The sequence below is a fragment of the Grus americana genome, chromosome Z (genome assembly GCF_028858705.1).
Source record: "Grus americana isolate bGruAme1 chromosome Z, bGruAme1.mat, whole genome shotgun sequence".
Classification (NCBI taxonomy): Eukaryota; Metazoa; Chordata; class Aves; order Gruiformes; family Gruidae; genus Grus; species Grus americana.
The window spans coordinates 3,153,944-3,175,991 of NC_072891.1; the positions used below are offsets into that span (position 1 = coordinate 3,153,944).

General features: G+C 42.7%; 3 protein-coding genes and 3 non-coding genes across 20 annotated transcripts in view; all 6 read left to right on the forward strand.

Annotated features, from left to right (window-relative positions):
- The first annotated feature begins 64 nt into the window (after window positions 1-64).
- RPL17 (ribosomal protein L17) lies at window positions 65-3,497 on the forward strand. Of its 2 annotated transcripts, none has more exons than XM_054809099.1 (7): window positions 65-110; window positions 502-554; window positions 643-683; window positions 1,737-1,871; window positions 2,163-2,261; window positions 2,711-2,902; window positions 3,406-3,497. In XM_054809099.1, exons 2-7 carry the CDS (start codon window positions 515-517, stop codon window positions 3,451-3,453), a joined length of 555 nt encoding a protein of 184 aa, XP_054665074.1. In that variant the 5' UTR covers window positions 65-110; window positions 502-514; the 3' UTR covers window positions 3,454-3,497. The 2 variants fall into 2 exon arrangements, with proteins under 2 accessions (XP_054665074.1, XP_054665076.1); XM_054809101.1 differs by lacking the exon at window positions 65-110 and adding an exon at window positions 169-224.
- LOC129199999 (small nucleolar RNA SNORD58) lies at window positions 322-390 on the forward strand. Its single transcript, XR_008574791.1, has one exon. It is a non-coding gene; the product is annotated as a small nucleolar RNA SNORD58 (small nucleolar RNA).
- Window positions 2,411-2,480, forward strand: LOC129200001 (small nucleolar RNA SNORD58). Its single transcript, XR_008574793.1, has one exon. It is a non-coding gene; the product is annotated as a small nucleolar RNA SNORD58 (small nucleolar RNA).
- Window positions 2,979-3,045, forward strand: LOC129200000 (small nucleolar RNA SNORD58). The gene has a single exon (XR_008574792.1). It is a non-coding gene; the product is annotated as a small nucleolar RNA SNORD58 (small nucleolar RNA).
- A 243-nt stretch (window positions 3,498-3,740) lies between the features above and the next one.
- CZH18orf32 (chromosome Z C18orf32 homolog) lies at window positions 3,741-7,877 on the forward strand. Of its 2 annotated transcripts, none has more exons than XM_054809102.1 (3): window positions 3,741-3,843; window positions 5,325-5,577; window positions 6,231-7,877. In XM_054809102.1, the coding sequence occupies exons 2-3, from the start codon at window positions 5,350-5,352 to the stop codon at window positions 6,303-6,305; spliced, it is 303 nt and encodes a 100-aa protein (XP_054665077.1). In that variant the 5' UTR covers window positions 3,741-3,843; window positions 5,325-5,349; the 3' UTR covers window positions 6,306-7,877. The 2 variants fall into 2 exon arrangements, with proteins under 2 accessions (XP_054665077.1, XP_054665078.1); XM_054809103.1 differs by lacking the exon at window positions 3,741-3,843 and adding an exon at window positions 3,902-4,060.
- Window positions 7,878-11,508: 3,631 nt separating this feature from the next.
- DYM (dymeclin) overlaps window positions 11,509-22,048 on the forward strand; it is a 220,222-nt gene continuing 209,682 nt past the window's right edge. For 4 of the 13 annotated variants that reach the window (XR_008574614.1, XM_054809303.1, XM_054809300.1 and 1 more), the window contains exon 1: window positions 11,658-11,821. The gene's annotated coding sequence lies outside the window, so the exon portion shown is untranslated. Of the gene's footprint in view, window positions 11,626-11,655; window positions 11,822-11,933; window positions 12,146-22,048 lie in introns of those variants that run through there. The other 9 variants (XM_054809295.1, XM_054809304.1, XM_054809297.1 and 6 more) reach the window with 7 other exon arrangements.

The window sequence follows — 22,048 nt, forward strand, 5'->3', positions numbered from 1 at the left end:
AACTCCGCGACGCTCCCTGGCCGAAATCCCGCCCGAGCTCTCGCGAGAGTGGGCGGCTCTCCCGGCTCCCGGCATGCTTTGCTCTTCCTCTTCCCCGCCGGCGGCCTGAGGTGAGGCAGGCATGGCGGTTAGGGAGCTGTTCCAATCCGGTCCCATCCTGCACAGGGAGCCCCGGGGAGGCGATGAGGGGGCGAGGGCTCGGTCCGCCTCGCCGGACGCCCTCGGTATTTGTGGGGATGGCGCAGGGGGGGACGGGGATGGCGAAGCTCGGGGGTAGGTGGCGGGTGTGAGGTGGAAGCAGGCCCGAGGGAGAGGCCGTGGCTGCAGTGATGACTTTCTTAGGACACCTTTGGATTTAACTGTGAAAAGAAAGCGTAATTTCTGAGCAGCTCCTTCAGTTAGTTGTCTGCAGTGAGGCGAACAACCCAGGTTCTGCGTATCTTGTTCGGAGCTTGAGATATATATATATATTTCTTTAATTGCTTTTTTTTTTTTTTGCAGTTGAGCCGCAAAAATGGTGCGCTACTCTCTAGATCCGGAAAACCCCACGAAATGTGAGTTTGCTTTTCGTGAACGTTTGCGTAGTATTTCACCAAAGCCGGGGAAGTTTTAATTCCAAAAGTTGGTCTTTTCTCTCCGCAGCATGCAAGTCACGGGGATCCAACCTGCGAGTGCATTTCAAGGTACGCAGTGTGTGCGTAGTAGGAAAAACAAATTAATTTGTCATTTGGTTTGTTTTTTTTTTTTTTAAGGAAGCGTGTTTTATTTTCTTTTATCATTACATGGAAATGGCCTATAGAGCTTCCTTCTAAGATAAATAATAAAATACAGTAGGAAAACAGTTGCAGTGAATCCAGCAGGAGGAATTGGAGTAGCGTTAGACGAGAGATTTGCTTCACTGGTGTTAGGCTGCCTTTTTGGTTGTTGGGAAAGAACGTGGTGTTAGTCTGATCCTGCTGCTGGCCAAGAAGTATGACAGTGGAGGCTTGCAGTGTTTGGCATGAGAACATAATTTTCTTTGGAAAGCATTTAGGCAAGGCAGGGAATTCAGGACTTGTTAACCACAAAACCAAAGCCAAGCAGGTGCTTTTCTGCTAGGTGTCAAAGAGATTTCGCTTATTTCAGTTTGCCCTTTTTTGGATGATCAGGTAAGATTATAGTTAGTCTCTGACTTTGGCATTTAGTACACTGTCTTAAGCGCTGATACTTTATCCTTGATTTTTCTTTCTGAGCCTTCTCATCTCTCGCCTTTAGAATTCCTCTACAGAGAGAATTATGTTGTTCGCAGCTTGTTTGTGTAGCTTGTTTTCTCATCGTTTCCTCTGAGGTGCCATATTTGACATTTCAGTATGAATTTATCCTTCAGGCTCCTGCCTTTTTGAATTTGTGGCCAAAGAGGAGTTATGAAAAATACAAATGCTCAAATTTTAATTTTGCTGGTGGGAAAGATCTAGCCATTAGGTAAAAAAAAAACAACCCAAAACCAAAGACATGCCAGAGCTGCAACTTCAGTAATGGAAGTCACACAAAAGGTTAGAAAATTAGGTAACAAAAAGAAATAAAATACTCTAGTAATGCTAATTATTCTTTATTCTGTATTTTTTTGTGCGAGTGCTTCTTTTAAACTGAGTTTGTAGCAAAAATAATAGAATCCAGGAAAGAGAGAGGAGTGCTTTTGCTCCCATTGTCACTGGGAAAGATGTGTTAATAGGGACTTTGCTGTGCTCTGTCGCTAGAACACTCGTGAGACGGCCCAGGCCATCAAGGGCATGCACATCCGCAAGGCCACCAAGTACCTGAAAGACGTTACCCTGAAGAAGCAGTGCGTTCCTTTCCGTCGCTACAACGGAGGAGTTGGTAGATGCGCCCAGGTGAGGTCCGAGGTGAAAACGTGGCAAGGATGCTTGGCTAGTTAAAGAAGAGAGAAAAGATGATGTTGAGACAGTGTAGAGGATGGTCTGTTGGTGTTCATGTTATATATAAACATCGTAAGAGGGAGAAAAGAGTTACTCTTAATTCCACTAGAGCAAGCGTGGTGTCTTGTCAAGTAATGGATCAAATCTAATTATTTTGGTATGCAGCCTTCATAAAAGGGGTTGTAATGGCATGTAAAGGGTAAGTTATGTTGTACCAGGATAAAAACGGAACTCTTCTTCTTCCAGGCCAAGCAATGGGGCTGGACGCAGGGACGCTGGCCTAAGAAAAGTGCGGAGTTCTTGCTGCACATGCTCAAAAACGCAGAGAGCAATGCTGAGCTCAAGGTAGGCTGTGTAGATGTTACTAAACACAAATTGTTCTTAGAGTAAATGTGGTTTAGATCTCTTAAAATCTACAAAAGCAAAGCAATCTGTGGGTTCTTGGTCAATTTGTATCTTTGTAATACCCTTGGCGCTTAATGTGGTGACTTTGATGGCAGTGATGACTATCTTAGGACACCTTTGGAATAATGATGAAATAAGCGTGCTTTGTTTCTGAGCCATCAGCATCATTTTAAATTCACTGTGACATGTAGAAGGGCAGCTAGTGTTGTTCTGACTTCAGCTGGTGCTTGCTCGGTAAATACTTGTTTCCATGATGCTGCTGAGCAAAGCTGTTCCATTTTCCAGCAGTGATGTGCGTTGGGAGGGTGGTTGTTCATGTTTTTGCTGTGCAAATTACTTACTTGGAGAGAAAAACACAAGTCTCAAATTTTATTCTTCCCCCTCCTCAGGGTCTTGATGTGGATTCTCTGGTCATCGAACACATCCAGGTCAACAAGGCTCCCAAAATGCGCCGGCGCACCTACAGAGCACATGGTAGGATCAACCCCTACATGAGCTCCCCCTGCCACATTGAGATGATCCTCACCGAGAAGGAGCAGATCGTTCCCAAGCCAGAGGAAGAAGTTGCTCAAAAGAAAAAGGTACCAGTGGTCGTATCTTTAACGTCACTGTTAAGAAACGTGAGAGCTAGTGCTTTGCAGTTTTTGAACAGAGGGGTTGCTGTGATGACTTATCTTAGGACACCTTTGGAACATCCATGAAAAAAAAGTTATTTCTGAGCAACCTCAATACTTAATGTAAATGCAACGTTGAGAACTTGGATAAACCACTGAGAAGTATTTTTCTCGCATGAATGGTTTGTTCTTCCCTCCCCCTGAGCAGTGACAGCATTCCCAGTCTGTGTGTGTAAAGGTGTGATGCCTTTTGGTAAAATTTAAGTAGAGTTGATGGCCTGTAAGCAGCGTGGTACTTGCAAGGACGCTCAGTTACATGCAGGTAGTGTTAGTGAAACGTTTTGTAAACAGATGAAATTTTGAACAATTCTCGGTACTGCTTTGAAAGGATGACTCTGTATTTAAAGCTCTTCGCAAGATGGTTTGGGAAGGTGTAGACTGTTTTCTCATTTGTGTGTTTTGTTTTTCAGATATCCCAGAAGAAGCTGAAGAAGCAAAAGCTAATGGCTCGGGAGTAACTCGGCTGCAAGAGCTGTACATAAATAAAGTGAAAAAGTTAAGATTTGTTGTGTGTGCTTCTGCTCTGTCTGGGCTTTTGCTGTCAGTCGTGCCAGGGGGATGTTGATGAGTGACGAGAGTTAACTCGTGTATAACGCCAGGGAATTCGGAACACGCAGACGTGTTCGTTTCCCCCCGCCCTGGAGCCCGTTCGGTCCCTTCGGTCCGTTCCCCCTCCCGGCCGGCGCTCGGTGGCTGCGGGGGACGTTCCGGCGGGGGCGGGGCGTGGGCCACGTGATGCTCACTCCACCTTCGATTGGTGGTGATCCGCGGGAAGCGCTTGGGTCATTTCCGGTGCGGCGGCGAGGGCTGCGGCAGCCGGTAACGGCGCTGGGTCGTTGCCGACCGAGGTGAGTGCGGGGCGGGGCGGGGCTCCGCCGGGGCCGCGGCTGATCCTGCTTTTCCCCCCCTGGGGGTCCCGTCGTGGTCTGGCACTCCTCCGGCCGGGGCTCGGCCATGGCGTCCCGGGGGCCGGCCTCGCCCCGCCGTTTGCTCGGCTGCTCTGTGGCCGCTCCGCTAACCGGGAGCGGACGGAGCGAACGCCGGAACGTAACGGCGGAAGCCGAGGTGTGCGGCGCTGTGGGTTCGAGTGGGACCGACTCGGTCGGCGGGAGGAGGGCGGTGGGTACCGCGCCGGCAGCCGTGGCTCGTTCCTCGCCGTGCGCCGGGGAGGCCGGCCGGCCGTCTGGGGAATGTTCTCGGCTCAACAGCGTCCTGTAGAGAGGCAGAACGGGAACGTGTTACGTAAATTAGCGCTTCTAGACTAGGTCATCCTTTATGGGGAGGGAAAAAAAAAAAAAAAAAAAAAAAGGCCCTTTTGCATGCGCAGGCTTTTTTCCATTCCATAACAGCAGGTGACCGAGGGCTGAGTTACACGAGGGGACAAACACCAAACTGAGGCATTTGCAGCGTCATGTGTGTGCTCGCTGCTGACCCTGATGCATGGAGGCTTACAAACAAAAGCTTGTATCACAAAGGAAAAAGCTTGCTATTAAAATTGGACCATTTGCCTTTTTACTTTTTTGTTTGCTTGACTTCAGAGCAGATCCTGTAAAACGACATTCGAAGTTTGCAGGGAAAGCTGTGCAGCAGAGTCTATCTAACACGTTGCTCATCAGCGCTGAAAGGGATGGCTGGAACCCTGCTTCCCTGACTCCCCCCCACAGCTGTACCCTTCTGCCCCTGCGCTTTGGTTTTCTGCTGTTTTCATCCCAGACTCCAGGCTGCTGTTTTTGTAGACTTCTTCCTGGTTTGGGGGGAGAGGGAAGGATTAATTTTCTAATAGTTTGGCCAATTTATGGGATTGGGGTGGAGGAGGAAGCAATTAACCCATATTCTCCTTTTTTCACCTTCTGACAAGGATTTTGTTCCCTCCTCTCACTGACCTGCCCTTCAGCGGTAGCAAGCCATTAGGTGGATTGGGGTCCTGCCATTTAATTTCACCTTAAATAAAAAGGGAGTGAGAAAAATAAACTTTTTGGACTCTCTGCTGCAATACAGGAAGAACTGGGCTAATATCTGCAGCTCGCTGCTTAAAATTTTTGTTTGGTTTAAGCAAAATCTTTTATTTTCTGAATGTGTTTTTGTAAGTTCCAGCTGTAGGAATGACGAATTAATGCAAACTCTACACCTTTTTTGTTAAACTGTCAAGAATGTTTCCCATTGAAACATACAGCATTTTTGAAACTTAAACAGTTATTCCATTATTGAAGAATCTTTTATGTCTGAATATCAACTACAATCCTTATTTGTTATTTAAGACTGTTTTCTTAGCTCATGGCATATCGATGCTGTCATCCTAAGTTGTTGGTTTTTTTTTCCCCCTCACCAGCCTTGTCACAGACCAAGAGGAAGCCATGGTGTGCATTCCCTGTATTGTCATTCCGGTTCTCCTCTGGGTCTACAAGAAATTCCTTGAACCGTATATTTATCCCGTTATCGCACCTTTCATTAAGCGTGTATGGCCCAAGAAAGCTGTGCAAGAAACGACAGCCACAAAACAAGGTCAAGGAGGCAGCGCTGGAAATCCACGGGCACCTTCAGCTACGAAAAGAGATCAGGAGGATGAGACTGAAATTTATAAAGTAAGATTAATGCATTCAGCTAATGAGGGAAGCTCCACATGAAGCACCCAGCAATAGTTCAGAGTGGGCATTATGAAAGAATAAATAGTTGGGTGTTTTTACAGATGTTTTTGTGGTTATTTTCCTATGAAAGGGAGTTACCAGTACTGAGCTAGAAATAGTTGCTCCAAGAGAGCAGCTTCTGGTAGGTCTTGGAAGGATTGGAATTGCACCTGTTTCCTGAAACAGCTTAGTTTATTTTTATTTAATGACTTTTAATTCTTTTGGAGAAGGAAGACGTCAAATAATTGGTACATCACACCAGATACATGAAGCAGAATTAAAAAAAGCCCACATGCTCTTCAGCTAGCTCTGCCACTTATAATGGGGGAAAAGATTTCGTGTGTGTAAATCATGTATTTACTGTTCATCTCCTTGAACAAAATGCAAAGATTTGTATGTTGTTTCTGATCTTGTTCCCTCCCCTCCCACCACCACAGCAATAATTATGTGTAACTCTGAAGAGGCACCATCACTTTGGTTCTTGCTGCAGGTTTCTTCATAGATCTTCACTGGCCTTGCTTCTAAAAGCCATTTTCGTCACCAATGGTTACTGTTCTGGGCATGGAGTAATTTTTTGACATCCCATTAATGATGATGTCTTTTATTTGCAGTTTGAAAGCAATGGTGTTGCAAATGGAATTGCTGCAAAGAAATCCACAGAAGTTTCTGACAAGAAGATGGATTAAAGGAATTCATTCATAAGGATTTTATTCCCTTGTGTCCAATGTGAACTGGTGATAACCCCTTATACTTACAGGAGAGGGTCTCTCTTGCCACTAAAATGGCAGCTAGCACATTTCTTAATTTAAAATGTTTGAAATCTGAAGTTCTTTATTTTCTGCAGTGGAACTACTTTCCATCTATAATCTATTTGGTGTGATCAGAGTTTAGGTTAAATAACTTATGAATAAATCTAGCTTTGGATGGTAAATGTTATCTTAGCATCTTAGTTTCACTAACTGCTAGTGCAATACTTAAGGCTTTCACCTTAAAAGCTATAGCTGCTGTTGACCTTGCTTAAGAACTATGAATTGCATTGTGGCAACGTAAGCATCGTGGTTAAACTATGAAGAATACAGATTTTTCACATCAAATCTATGGATGAGCTAAAGGAATTATGCTATGTGCAAAATTTACTTACTAAAAACAAAGTCTTGATTTAATACTTCTGTTAATAATTTTTTCCTTGAAACATTGTGCCTTTCTTTCCTGAAGAGGAGCAGCAGGGGCATGATGCAAGAGAATTGTTGCATTATATTCTGTTACAGTGGTTTAAAATGGTGCAGTTCTGCCTTTAAAAAAAAATCCAACTAAAATCTCTTTAACATGTTTGTGTAATTTGAATTATAATAAACCAGGATTTTATTTAAAAATAAGTTGCTTCATGCAGTTGTTTGTAGGCTTCTGAGCTATAAATATCTAAAGTGGTAATAAAATGTTGGAAAATGTGTAAACAGGCCCCAGGCGGGAGGAGGTCATAAAACTACAGACTTCATGCTAAAGAAATGGATCTCAGCAAGTCCAGCTTTGCCTCCTCCAGAAGATGCATTCTAATACTGACTTCCATCCCAACATGGTAGTGCAATTTTGAAGCATTTTAGATGTCCCTGTGCTTAGTCAGGAGTAGAAGTGATAATTCATGCTTTGTCCTCTCTACCAAGCTAGAGCACTTTTTAAGATTCCAAACAAAAGCATTCCAGCAATTTTGAATTGCTATTTAGGATTTTCCATTTTTCCAAAATATCTTTGTATGTATGCAGTGCTTGAGCCATCACTGAGGTCCAGTCTTGTTCTTACGATCATGTTTTCTCCTACCAGATACTAATTACCCCAAAGCCTTGCTCGATGTCTGTCAGATGCCTCTGGTGATGTGTATTGTTTCCTACCACCACCCAGTTTTGTCAGGTCTTGTGTGAATTGATCTACAATGTTCACAGCTGGATATTGGACCCTTGTTGCTACAACCATTACTTCTGTAATGAGTTGAATCACAGAAAACTCCTTGTACAGCATTGCCTAATATTGTTTACTCTCCCTTAATGAGCTAGTCTATTAGGAAGTGAATTCGGTATTACTGTTAATCAGCTTTTGCATCATCTTTGGAACATAATCCGCCATCTGATCAGTGTATCACAGATACAGCTTTCTCCTAGACTGGTAAAGCACCTACCCTTTGTGATATTAAAACCTGGTTTTATTATTCTGAGCATGCACGTGTGGTATAATTCATACAATAAAAGATAACAATACTAACTGTGCTCACAGATATTGTTTTGTGGATCGCGTAGTAGAGAAGCCAGGGACTGGGAAGCGGAAGCAAGGGAAAGAGGCCATGCTAGTTTCCGATTTTGTCCTCCCTGCCTTTGGGTATTTCACCCATATTGTTGCAATGAATCGTACCCTTCATCCATGAGAGCTTCAGCTGGTAAACGGTGGATGTAACCTTTGCTGTGGCGGAGTGGGTTTTCTAAACCAATCACCCCCCACCTCACCCCAAACAATAAATTCCTCTGCTACCACTAGCGTCAAAGCTCATGCTCTAAATTTGAAAGCCGGGAACTTCTAAGGGTCTTCAAAGACAACAGAAATGAAGAGTCGCTGCAGGTGTGCAGCTGAATGTATGTGTTCTAACATTGCCAGCATTGCTGAAAAGATTGTCCCTTCCGCTGTGCTTCCTGGCCCAGGGCAGGTAACCTTAGCCACTCTTTTAAAATGATGGGCATCTGATAAGCAGGCCAAAGTTTTGGAGTAATATATTCACCTCTAACAGCTGTGAACGTGACGAAAAGGAGAGCAAGAGCTGTGCTGGGGCTCCTTTAATTTGTAAATGTAGGCAATCAATTTAGAAAGTGTACATAACTGAGTTATGTAGGATATTATTATACAAGGAAGTGCATCAGACAGTGACATGGACAATAAACTGTACAGTAAATTAGACTGTAGACTGAACCGGGCTTCTAGCTGTGTGCCAGCGCTGTATTTAAACACAGTCAAACACGAATGTGAGTAATCTACAGCACCAAAATTTTCCTGAATGAGGCACTTCACTGGAAGTCCTGGCCAGAGATTTGTGTTGCAACTCTTCTGTTCCTATTCTTTTTCCAAGAATAGGTCAGTAATTCTATTGTGAACAGTTAAGCAAAAAATAATTTAAAAATCAGGGGAAAGAAATGAACTCCTGAGCCTGAGCAGAGCCTGCTGGGATGCAAAGAAGTGCACAGAAAAATAAGTAGACAGAAATAAAGGAAATCGTCACATGAGAGAACAATATATATCAAGTAAATTTAATTTAACTGAGAAAATTTCCATACGTTTGTTACTCAGTAAAAGCAAGATTTACAAAAGGGTTCAGGTACCTGATGATGACAGGTGGACATTTACCAGAATTCACTACAGCAAGTAGCAGCTTCATTTACACTGAAGACTTCTAGAAAATTGCAGAGTAGGCATCTTTAGGGACCAAAGTACTTCAGCAAATCTAGTCCTATGATCTTCAGCATTAAAGCTGTCTGGTTTTGTTTAACTACTATTGAGGAAGAATCAAGAAATCAACCAATATTTGAAAATACTTGAAAAAATAACATTAAAATCAATGAATTTCAAGTATTTTTTTCTTTATGGAAAGGTCTAAATGTGACATGGTACCTTCTGTGTGTTGGTTTGCAAAGGTGGCAAGGACTTAAAATAGACTTAATTGAAATGCACCTTTAAAATGCTGCAAGTATGTGCAAAAATTCTTAAATAAAAGTTCAGAAAGTTTTATGTTGCTAATTATTTTGATGGGCCTGATTCTGCAAGCAAAGGAAATTCTGACAGGTTAAATGGAATATGATCAGCCTCTCGGGATGTCTAAACTAGCAATGAATTCTGTGCAAAATGAGCTTTATTCAGATATGTTCATAGAACACAGTTAAATTCTCTCCACTGAGCTGATTTAATGACAGTAATACAATATGCTGTTACTACCCAAATGTAGCAATCACGCCCCAGCCTTCTGGCAGTTGTTGGGCATGCTGCTAAGGTTCAGTCCTTGGAGTTGTTCCTTGATTTCTCTACAATGCAGAACGTTATTGCTGAAATAACAGTCTTTTCAGAGGCTGCAGGTAAAGGAAATGAAGAGAAATTTAATTTATACTTAGATTAACTAAATCTGCCTTCAGTGAGAACTAATTCTGTCTCATTAAACTGCCTAAGACATGAAAGAAGGGATTATCTCCCTTGTGCAGTTTTCTGATTGTTAGAACATGCTCGATGAACCAAATCATATTTTGGGTTTTGCAAACTGTCATTATTTTTGCTTTTCAGTGAACTTGACTGCAGTAGTTTAACTGAAATGGTCTAGAAGACCATGTTTGCCACAGTGATTATCTTGCTTTAGACATGTTTTTACATCACAGTGCTGTATCCTTCTTTCATTGTTGTATTTAAAACATAAATTATTTGAAATGTTGTGAATAAATGTATTTATAGATAGATGTAGCAATACTTGTATTTTGCATGAGGATTGTTTTTCAATTCCTTTTTTGTGCACAGTCCTGCCTCTTTTATAGCCACTCTAACTGTTGACCGTGCACCATTTTTATTGCCGTAGAGGTCTGATCAAACACTGTATGCACATGACGCCAAACCCTACGTGAAGTTTTCTGCTTTCATATGGTGATATATATGAAGTGGTTACACTCCACCTTTGTGCTTGTACTGTTTGCACATGCACTATTTGCTCGCACACCCTGTTTATAGGTACGTGTAAGATGTAGGATGCATATTTAGTGTCACGCACTGCGATAACGGGATTTTGCTCAGGATTAATTATATTGGGAAAGGTTTCCCTTTTGAAGGGACTATTGGGTACGTATAGAATCAGCTACTGATGGCACAAAAAACACCTCAGAGATGGAGGCAGGAGGTAAAAGAAATGAATTAAAGCAGAGTGAGGGCAGGACTGTGTCTGGTAGGTAAATCATAGAATCATTTAGTTTGGAAAAGACCTTTAAGATCATCAAGTCCAACTGTTAACCCAGCACTGCCAAGCCCACCACTAAACCATGTCCCTAAGCACCACATCTACACGTCTTTTAAATACCTCCAGGGATGGGGACCCCACCACTTCCCCGGGCAGCCTGTTCCAACGCTTGACAACCCTTTTGGTGAAGACATTTCTCCTCATACCCAATCTAAACCTCCCCTGGCACAACTTGAGGCCGTTTCCTCTTGTCCCATCACTTGTTCCTTGGAAGAAGAGACCGACCCCCACCTGCCTACGCCCTCCTTTCAGGGAGCTGTAGAGAGCCATCAGGTCTCCCCTCAGCCTTCTCCAGGCTCAACGCCCCCAGTTCCCTCAGCCGCTCCACATCACACTTGTGCTCCAGACCCTGCACCACTCCGTTGCCCTGCTCTGGACACGCTCCAGCACCTCAACGGCCGCCTTGGAGCGAGGGGCCCAAAACTGAACCCAGCACTCGAGGTGCGGCCTCACCAGTGCCGAGCACAGGGGGACGATCGCTGCCCTGGTCCTGCTGGCCACACCATTCCTGATACCAGCCACGATGCTGTTGGCCACCTTGGCCATCTGGGCACGCTGCTGGCTCATGTTCAAACCCTCTCTCCCTCTGGCTCTTGGTCCCACTTCCTCGAGTTACCTCAGGTCCCACTGACTGAAAAGGCGGGCTGCAGGGGAAGGGAGACCGTGGCAGTCAGCCCACTCCCCCGACTACCCGCGGGTCACCCAGCGAAGCCTCTTGCCGTAGGACGGCCTCACCCGGGGGATGACAACCGGCCGGTGAAACCCGGTTTCACACAGAGGAGCGCTACGGCGGCGGCTGGGCCTCCCCGCGCCGGACTACACTTCCCGGCGTGCCCCGCGGCGGCGCCCCTCATCCCCTTGCCGGCCTACGCGCATGAGCGGCGGGAGGCGTTGGCGACGTGGAAGGATGGAGGCGGGCGGCAGCGGTGGGTGCGCGCCTGCGTCGGGCGGGGGCCGTCGGGCAGCGCCCCCGCGGTGTGCGGGTGGGTGCGGGCGGCCGGCGGAGGGGAGGGGGGCGGCGGCGGCAGCCGTTGAGTGGAGTGGAGTGGAGCGGGGCGGGGCAGGGGGCGGCGGCGGCCCCCCGGGGCCCCGCAGGGTTGTTGGGGCCGCCGTAGTGGCCGCCTCCTGCCTTACGGCGTTGTGGCGCGGCGGTGCGGGCGGACGGGCGCCGGTGACGGGGTAAGCGGGGCCTCGGCGGTGCCTCCCCCGTCGCAGGGGGCTGGCGGGTAGCGGCCGGTGGCGGGTGGACCCCGGGGGCTCTGCCCCGTCCCGTCGCGCTTCAGTGCCGGCTCTGACAGGGGCAGGGAGCGCAGGGAGCTGCCGCACGCCCCTAAACGTCCCGCTTGTCCCCTTGTCCCGATGCCCACCGGTTACCTCGTGGCTCGGCCCCATATCGCGATAGAGGGCTGCGTTTGTGCTAGAACTCTCAGCACCGTCTCTGCGGAGAGTTCCCGGGGCCCCTTTGTACGCGGGACTGAGAGCCGTCCGTGCCTGTGTGTCTGGGTTTGTACTCTGAACGACGTTTCTTATTAGCGAAAAGACTTTAAAACAGTGTATTTCCCTTTCTGCTTTTGCAAACCAGGCGATTTTTATAGTGCTCGATAATTGCTTTTGCAATAGAAGAGGTCCGCTCGGTCTCTTGTCAGGTTGTTTTCATACTTCTGAAGGATAATATTTAGGAAGAGTGGAAAATATTTTGGTTTAAAAGAGAGTTTGTGTCTTACCTTAATTGATGTCAGGTTTTGTCTTGTGTGTTTTCATGCCAAGCACTGTTAATTTTTTAATTTTTTTTTTAATGTGCTGAGTGTAGTGAGTTCGTGAGGCCACAGTCTGATTTCGTTCGCGGTGTGTACTGAGGGAGAACGTGCTGGGCCGCAGTTATAATAATTTGAAATATTTGTCAAAGTAGATTGTTAGTATTTCCTGCATCTAGCACTTTTTGAGTGCAGGGGGAGTGGAAAGAGCCGTCCGGGTGGTTGGGTCCAGTTTCCTAACGCAGGCTGCTGGGTTGTGTAATCCCCTATTTTGTCAATTCCCAAATAAAAACCGTTGAAGTTGCTCCAGTTGGGGAGACTTAAAAATTGTCATTGCTCCTTAGATTGCCAGGAGCTCAGGAAGGCCTTGTTCTGTCCTCTCCTTGGGCTGTTCTCTCTTTTGACGTTGCTGCTGCATCAGGAGAAGCCGGCGGACGTCCCTGGGGATGTTGGATCCCGCTCAGCGCTCTCACCTGACTGAAGCAACCATCAGCTCCTCCTCTTCCAGCCCTGTGCTGATGTTTTACTAGCACAGCATCTACTGCTTAGTGTTTTGTCATAAATTCAGTAGAAAAGTGTAGCAAATTAATAGTGAACTTAGATGGCTCTGGTGCTTCCAGTGATTTTTATTAGATGAATAGGAAGATCCCGGGATGTTTTTAATGTGCTGGTGACTGACAGAAGATATTAAAAGTAAGAAATCCTGTTTGGTGGCCGATGAGCTGCTGTCAAAGTGGATGGTTAAAGATGATAAAGACGTTTCTTCAAAGTGTATTCTCTGGGGTGAAAAGCCTATTGCACCTGATAGTAATTGCACACTTCGGCAAGCATAGTTTCATTTGCAGCAGACTCTGGAGATAGGCGGTATAAATTATGATGCGTACAAAATTAGGTATACATACAAAACAGATTTGGCCTTCTCTGTAACATGCATTCTTTATGCTGTAGTTAGATTTCTAGCTGTGGGAAACATTTAAAGCAGAGACAAATAGCTCTGTTGTAAAAATACAGGAAGAGTATAGGTGTCAAAATAATTGTATAACCTTTGAAATACAACAAAATATACCACTATTAAAAAAAATGCAGGCCTTCTAAAGAACATCTAAGCATCTTTCTGAAGGCTTAAAAGGTAGTTGAGTTTTTCTTTTTGGAACATCACTTTGGCCATTAGACAAGTTTTATTTATGTCTGAGAGTGAAACAGGGAGAAAAATCTTAAATACGTGTAACAGTAATCCTAACATCCCTTCCATAAAGAGATAACTATACCAAGCTAGTAGCTACTTAGGTTATTAAATCGTGCTAGGTTTAGCATGGCTTGTGTCATATCTAACCCAGCTGCTTGTTTTAATTATGACTGTAACTGAATAAACTACTGTAAGTTGATTTTTTGGTAGGTATACTGAGTGTATATATATAAGGAAGGGACAAATTCATCAATAATCAAAGCATTTTTGTATCAAACAACATTTCCAATGCTATTATCTATCATAGATTATCAGGTAGTTTGTGTAAAATTGTGCTTTTGAAAACCATTCCTTTATTTGTGGTAGTAAAAGTCTCTTTTTGGCCACTGGAAGAAGGTATGATCAAACCAGCAATGTAGGGACTGATATGCAGCATATTCTTAAGCCATAAAGTCAGGTCTCAGTATAGGTTGGCTATTCTTGATTAGTGTTTTTTTTTAAGCTCCATATTCCATTGATACTCTTGTTTAAAGTTCAATTTGTTTTCCTCATTTTATAGTCCCAGTATAGCTGTCCTGCAAGCAGCTGGAATCTCACCAGTGAGGGCAAACAAAACCTTTAAAGAAATATCTGCCCACTGGAAAGAGCAGAATTAATATTTGACTTTTCACTTCTTGAAACTTTTGAAAAGTAGGTTACATACCTGTAACAGTTATTTAACTGGTGGAGAAAAGTTGAGCCTTTTACACAGAAATCTAAGGTGTGCTTGACCCAGCCTCTTTCTCTTCTGATGGTATTTTGCTAATGTGATTTAAAAAAGTTATTTCTGCATGTATTCCAGAAAACACCTGCTGTGTTTGAGTTCTGGTTTTCATTTGGGATGTAGGAATGTAAGAGTAAGGATAGAGGTAATTTTCCTTTTTTTTTTTTGTTAGTCGCCCTCATACCACCTCTCCTTCCCGCTAGGCTAGGAGATATTTCTAAAATTGATGCTGTCGTTCTAACCTCAAATTGGTAGGCTTGGTGCAGTAATTATTTATTAAAATGTTATGACTGCAATGACATAGGAGGTCAGAAAAATGATCTTTATAGTTTTTGTAGCTTTAAAAGTTGTTAGTTCATGACAAATTTTAGAGGCTTTTGGACCTTCAGGGAGATTGGGCCACAAGTGTCATGTTTTAGTGTGGGAGTGCAACTAGGCATTAAAAATGGACAAAATTAAAAAAGTCTCTGACAGATCTTGTGGAATTTTATAGTAACAGACCAGAGACATGTTTTGTTGCTTGTGTGTAAATTAGAAAAAGAAGTACTTAAATGGTATAAATGATTATTTACCTGTAAAAGTGAAATGGAAGCTCTCTGAAGTGACGTCAACTTCTTAACAGAAAGATGTCTGTGGGATTCACATCCCATCAGCAGAAGCTCCTTCAAGAGGCTTACTACATACCTGCTGTCTTACCTCTGACAAAACACTGTGACTGAGGGGAAGGAGGACAAACTGGCTTAATATAAGTCAGTTGTGCCACTTATTGAGTTTCTTAATTCACTTAATGGGTATGTGCTAATGTGAGGGCTGATACCTGGTGGATGGAAGTATGATAGTTTTGGGTTTTAGGTCTTCAAAACAAGATCATGGTTTGCCACAAGCATATATTTGCTTATTGGTGTCCAGTACCATAATTGTTACACTTTCATATTTTTTAGAGCACTGTGTATCAGATGTTTTTGTTCTGAGGCAGAAGGTTGGAACAGTAAGAAGGAACGGCATTTTTATGTCAAGACTTTTTGAATCTTGTATAGCTTTAGAGAAAGGCAGTTTGAGCACAGTTGGTTTTTGGGTTTTTTTTCCCCTACGATCAGTGGTTCCAGTTCAGGACAAGGCTGTGAAGGTGACTACTGAAGGTGACTGGTAGTTCATCTGAAATAAGCTATTTTGAGATTAGTAAACGGGCATCTCCTTAGTGATCAAAATTAGTAGATTTGATCACCACAACAGTAACCGGTTGGTTGGTGATTACATGTTATTATAAAGAATAAGAGTAAATATGTGTTAGGTTCCTGAGATGGCACTGAGAAAATACATAAGCTGAACATCTCAGGCTCATTTATAGAATTTAGGTTTTCATTTTTCCGTCACCTCCTTTTCAGAACACTTTAATAAAAATCGGCAAAGTGTGAAATTACCACAGGGTGAACCAGCAAAGACAAAGGTGATCTATAGCATCTCTTGTTGAGCAGTTTGGTCAATGACCACAATGTCTGGGCTCGCTCACGGCTGATTTCTTCTGCTTAAAATGTTCTACCTAACCAGGGTGGTCTTGAAAAATCCCTTCTTCAGTTGGGAGCGGAACAGCTGTGCTGTAGGTGGGATGTGAAGCAAGCAGATTGTGCTCTTCAGAATTAGGTTTTTATTGACAACTGACTCCCACGTAAAATGTACGTGGAAGAGGATCTGGAGCAGAAAACACAACATCGTCACTAGTTTTTTCAGCTGCTGTTTGCCTTCCCTGTGAGGAGCCTTCTTTGGCTGCAGTGAATCTATCAAGATTAATCACTTCTGCTACCTGCAAGAATCTTTAGGCTTCAGTGGAACCCGTAAGGACCACACTAATGTCACTGCAGTGCTGCTTTGTTCAGCCTCTTGCTGCGGAAGGGGAAGGCACTACAACAAGTTACTGGCCAGGAGGACTAAAAAAGATGCTGTGTGTTCATCTGGCAAACAGCGGACAAGTCTGATTAAATTATCTTGAGAGCTACCTAAAGACTTTAAGATGTGGTTTTCTTTATTTTTCTTGTACTTAAGCGTTGTGTGGACCACTTCATAATTGTGTTGCATTTCTTACTGCTGTCCAAAAGTAGGTCTGTACTAAGGTATAGAGCTTTAAGGAAATGTACTTTGGTACCTGGTGAATGGTTAGTGTGCTGCTGCAAAAATATATTATAGGACTGTAGATACAGCAGAGACTTTCATGACCCCAGACAGAGACATCAAATTTGGTAGAGTCCGACAAATGGTGGGTAGAGGAGAAATAAAGAATTTGACCAATATCTAGAAAGCTGTGAAAGATGGTATTTGCCCCCAGGGTGCAAAGATAAACCCATTTGTTGTCAACTGGGGTCTCTAAAAGAGCTCGTATGGTGTATCTTTCACAAGAACAGCTTGCCTGTCTCCCCCTACTTTGCACAACCCCTTTTCTTTCTTTTTTTGTGGGTTTTTTTTTGGTGCTTGCATGTCTCTGAGTGCTTTCAGTGTGGAAAAGTAAGAGGCGTGGGTAAAGGGAATTAGAGAAATGAGTAGTTGCCAAATGTGCAATATAAAAGGGGAGGAAAATTACAAATCGGTACAGTGAAAAATAAAATTAGGAGAAACAGTATTTCCTGTGTAACTCATTAACTTAAAACCGGTAGGAAACCTTTTTAATTTGTTGTCCTGAAGGGCGGATTTATTCTGTTGGGAAATCTCCCCTGCTGCTTGGTTATAAGTGACTGGTGTATAAGAGGAGGTGAATTCTTAGTAGTGGTTTGATTGCATTTGATTGCCAGGCATTAAGTTATAGCTGAAATATGCCGACTCGTTGATGTGCTTTAAAAACAAAGATTATTTCAGCGCTTTTCTCTGATTACAAAATGGGAAAAATTCTTAAATTCTGAGGATTGTAAAGATTATGTTTTTTGCTAAAGATCCCTTTTACAGGCATGAATTCTTACTGCCATGTATTGCTGCATCATTAGTTTTGTTTAGCAGAATTTTACCCATTTAATTGGTAAAACCAAAATTCTTATGCTTTCATACCTCGTTTTGGAGTATGTGTGAAGTCTAAGGAATAATCTCTTGGTGTGAGTGAAATATTTGTATAACTGCTTTTTATCTTTGAAGAAAGATCAAATCACTTTTCTTGGTTTTGTTTTTTTTTTTTTTTTTTTTTTTTCAGCCTCACTAACAGTACCAAAACTTCCCCAAAACAATTCCCCAAGCAGTGCAGTTTAATAAACACTTTATATGCCAGGAAAGCTGCAAAGCCATCCTTACTAAGGGAGCTTTGCTACTTTGCTTTTCAGATATCTAAGTGCGTGCTTCAGAGAACTAACTTAACTGTGATTTGAATTACAAGGTCTACTTACTGCTTGTTGGCTTCTTTTCTGGAAGTGGGCAGAAAGCAACTAGAGGGTGTACAGAGAAGAGAAATTGTTGTTTAGCTGCTGAAATCAAAGTGTTTTGATTTTTTTACAGCATCAGTGTTCATTTCTACAGTTAAGATCTGTTAGTCCCTTTCTGGTACCTTTGGATATGTGTGGTACCCAATTCACTTTCCTCTGTATAGACACCGTAGGTATTTCCAGCAGCAATTAAAGTTAATCAATACAAAGATTCTGATTTTTTAGATACATTGGGGAGCCAGATGATGTTATTTCTTTAGGCGTATGTTTTGATTTAGAACATATCCTTTATCTCCCAAAGTGCTGTGTGGTGGTTTACTGATGGACAGAAATAACATCTCTTACATCATGAAGCTTTTGCAGTCTTTGGGATGCGATGAAACGTGGTAAAGGCTTAGCAAAGCCAAGGTGCAGAGGGGTGAGAATTAAAGCAGTACACGATCTCCTGTCTTTGGTTTGACTACCCCCCTTTCAGTGGGCCTAGAGACGTTTTGAGATATTTTATGTTGTGTGGAAAACAGGAACATCTCGTATTTGGGAGGACAGAGCGCTGAGACTGCGACAAAAATAGCTGATTTCCTGGGAGCAGAAAGTTGAAGATCTTTATTAAGATGGCAAAAGAAGCAGGGCTTCTGGTTTACTGCAGCTTTCCCAGCTCTAGTAAAGCAGGGTGAAACACATTAAATATTTCCCATGAACAAACTTCAAGGCTGTGCAACTGCTTTAGACCAGTAACTCTGATCCTGCACGTGAATATACATCTCCAAGGTGTAACATAGGGTTTTTTAGACTGTTCTTGGTCTGTGGATGCAATATCTGTTCGTAAAGTTGTGTAGGTGAGTGGTGTGTGTGATACTTATACCTAAGGATCAAGTGTTTTGTGGACTAAATATTATCGTAACATGAATGAGTAGACAGAATTCAAATACATTGTGTAGACAGTAGAATTCAACTATTGGACCTGAACAATACCTACAGTTATATATCTTCTGTGTCTTCTGTTGCATGGAGAATTATATATATATTGCAGTAGTCTCATAAGTGTGTGGGAAGTTTTATGTCAGGATTTTGTGGGACATTTTAGTGTCTCCCAGGTGAAAGATGGTCTGAAACCTACAGTTCTTGGATGCAAATAAGAGTCGGCCCAAAACCTCAGTGCAGCAGCTTTGCTAATGCTTAGATAAGCAGTATTACATCTCTTATGTTCTTATCTTTACAGTGATACTGGCTGCTTTGGTTGAAAGGAGAACAATGTCCATTTGTTTTAGTTCATAAAGCAGCAAACTGTAAAGGTAACCAAAGTACTGTTGTATGTGGAAATGAAATTTTGGTAGCTTTTGAAATGTGTAATAGCATCACTTCTTAATTTATTTTCATATGGTTATGTTACAGACCCAACCTACAGACCAGATCTCAGATGGCATGTTAAAATCATCTGCGTGACTGTCTTAAATTCTTACACTTTAAAGTACTCATTTTAAAAAAAAAAAATAAAAAATGTAATATTTATTATTCAGATTGTCTGCAGGCTCAGCCAGACAATCATGGTAAGGATAGTTTTGGAAGGGGGAGCTGGCTGCACTGCACGGATTAGCAAAATGTCAGCATTGGCAATTAAGTTGCGAGACCAGTAGGAGATTTAATACTTAGTGGAACTATGATTACTTGTCTAAAATTATTCACACAGAAGGTTTAGAGAGCGTGACAGGTTTTTTTCCAAGTTCAACAGTGCACGTGCTGTACCTTGAATCAAACTTAGGAGTTCAGACGCAGCATGTTCACATTGCTGAATTGCTTTTAACTTGCAGAGGAAAATAAATGGTATTCTTGTAAACATTGTTAATAATTAACATTAAAATCTTTCAGAAGGGACAGCAAACTCAGGATTCATATCTACCCCTAGCTATTTGAGATTGGAATGAGTCCTGATGTGCAAAACAAACTCCCTTGTGTTTGCTCTGAAGCATCTGTGTCGTGGAGCCAAGTTCTGGGACTAAACAGATGTTGGGTTTAATACAGCATGACACTTCCAGACCAGGCTGTGATTCTTTGGGGGTGTTTCCCACTTATTTAGAAAAAAAGAATTGTTGTTGGTAGCGGTAATAATACTGGATTAAACTAAATTACTTGCTAATAAATTGTGTCTGTATTTTTTGAGCAAGTAATTAGATTAATTGTTTTTTGAGGGAAGACTAACTTTTTTTTTAATGAACCATGCATTTATTTAGTGTACTTGGAGGAAAAAAGTCTTAGATTTCATTGATAATTTACTGCTGCGGTTGGGATTGACTTTTCTGGAGTGAAAGAGGATTCCCTATTATTTGGTGTTTCTTATGGCTATCTCACTTCAGGTGAGGAAGCAGAATCTGTTTAACCTTGTGTTCAGAAGTGACTTTGAGATTCCCCTGGAATTTTTAGGGAAAATCGTGGATAAGTGAGGATTAGATACTATTTAAAAAATACTGTGGTAATTGCGTTCCAAATACTGACCAACCTTTTATGTCATCCAAAGACTTGAACCTCTACTGCCTTAAACAGCATACAGTGTTAGAGGTGCAGCAGCAGTGCCTCTTAATCAAAAGCACTTTGCAAATTTAAATGGTTATGTGTTTTATTTGAGTGATCTTTTCAGCTAAAGCCAGCTGTTTCTAAAAGAAACATACCTGCTATTTACTAGCATGTTTGAAAATGATTTAAGGTGGTGACTGAAGAGTAGCATGTGTCTTGAAAATGTGTTGGAGATCAAAAAAAAATCTTGGGTTTTTTTAATTTTTAATTTTTTTTAGACATTTTTACCATATGATATTCACAAACTCCAAAGGAAAGACTTGTTTCCTCTGTCTCCTGATGTCTGGAGTTCCTCAGAAATGTCTCACTTATTTAAAGCTGGGTCTACAGCTGTTTAGGTTGTAGGAGCTGAAGGTGCTTAGGCTGCATCATAAAATCATCACGGAACGCTTCAGCAAGTTTTGAGATAACAAAGCTAACTCCTTCCATCAGGAATTTCTGCTACACCCATTGTATGTTGTTTCTAAGTATGCTCATGTACAGTAAGTATCAGTAGAACTTGCTGAGATTTTTGCTTTACAGGAGTACAGTCAATATAGCATTTTAGGAGAGGGGAAAAACCCCCTCCTGGGATATAACAGAGAGGAAAAATCCATATATTTATTTGAATGCTCTAAGATGTGGTGGCTCACAAATGAGTAGAAGGCAAGGCTCTCGTAGTCACATATCTACTACCTACTTCTACAAGCATTTACCTAGCAATTGCATTCTTTTGACAGACCTCAATGGCTTGACATTTATTTCATTTAGAGAAAAAAAATTCAGCTAATGCCTTATTTTTCGATCGCTCTGAGGAGGCACTCAGGGGCAAAAAAAAATGCCCAATATCTCCTCAGTTGGTAAGGAGCCAATTGGGCACTAGGGCACAGGGAGAGCTCAGAAGGGATTCCAGCCAGTGACTCGCCCTCTTGCTTGAGAGTATGGCTTTGGCCACAGAAGCGGGCATGTTCTTGGGCAATGTGAGTTTGGCACTGAATCCGAAAACAGACAATATTTTGCTAAAACTTGCTTTTAAAGCACTGTTTGTTTTGGGGGATTTGTTTTAATGGAATTTAATCTACTGGGATACTGCAGGAAATTTGGAAAGTATGCAGATTCTTCAAGAACTAGATTGCAACCCGCTCCCATTGCTCTCGTATTGTTGGGGAAATGGATTAAATGAGGAGCTTTGGGAGCTGCAGCAAGGTGTGAGAATAGCTTGTGAAACAGAGAATAAAGTGGAGTTACTCGCCGTAGGAGGATGGGCTGAGGATTTAGGGCACGGTCAGAGCGCTGGCATGGGGAGCTCAAGAGTTGGAGGTTAAGGTGGAGGAGTTTGGAGGCAGGGCTCTGGCTACCTCTTGGTTATCTTCTCCCTTGGGTGTTTGTCTTGGAGCAAGTGAGTTCCTTACGTGAGCTGGAAAACACAAGCAAAGGATGGGAACTTGAAGCAGTCACGGAGTTGGAACTGTCTGTACTCCAAGAAATAAATGCATGACCTTTAAGTCATTTAAAGGTGCAGGGAAGTGACATGAGCCAAAATATGGGTCCAGGCCCAACAGAATTGTTGTTGGCTTCTGCAGCACTTGGGCATGTGCAAACCAGGGGCTGCAGAGCTGAGATGTCCATGTACAAGCTGAACCTTGATTCTTCTACTTCTAAGTGATGATCCGGTATTCTTGTGTATTATGCAGACTGGTTTTTCTTCTACTTTATTCTCTAGCTTTGGTATTCATTGGCTTTATTTCGAAGGTAGTGTAC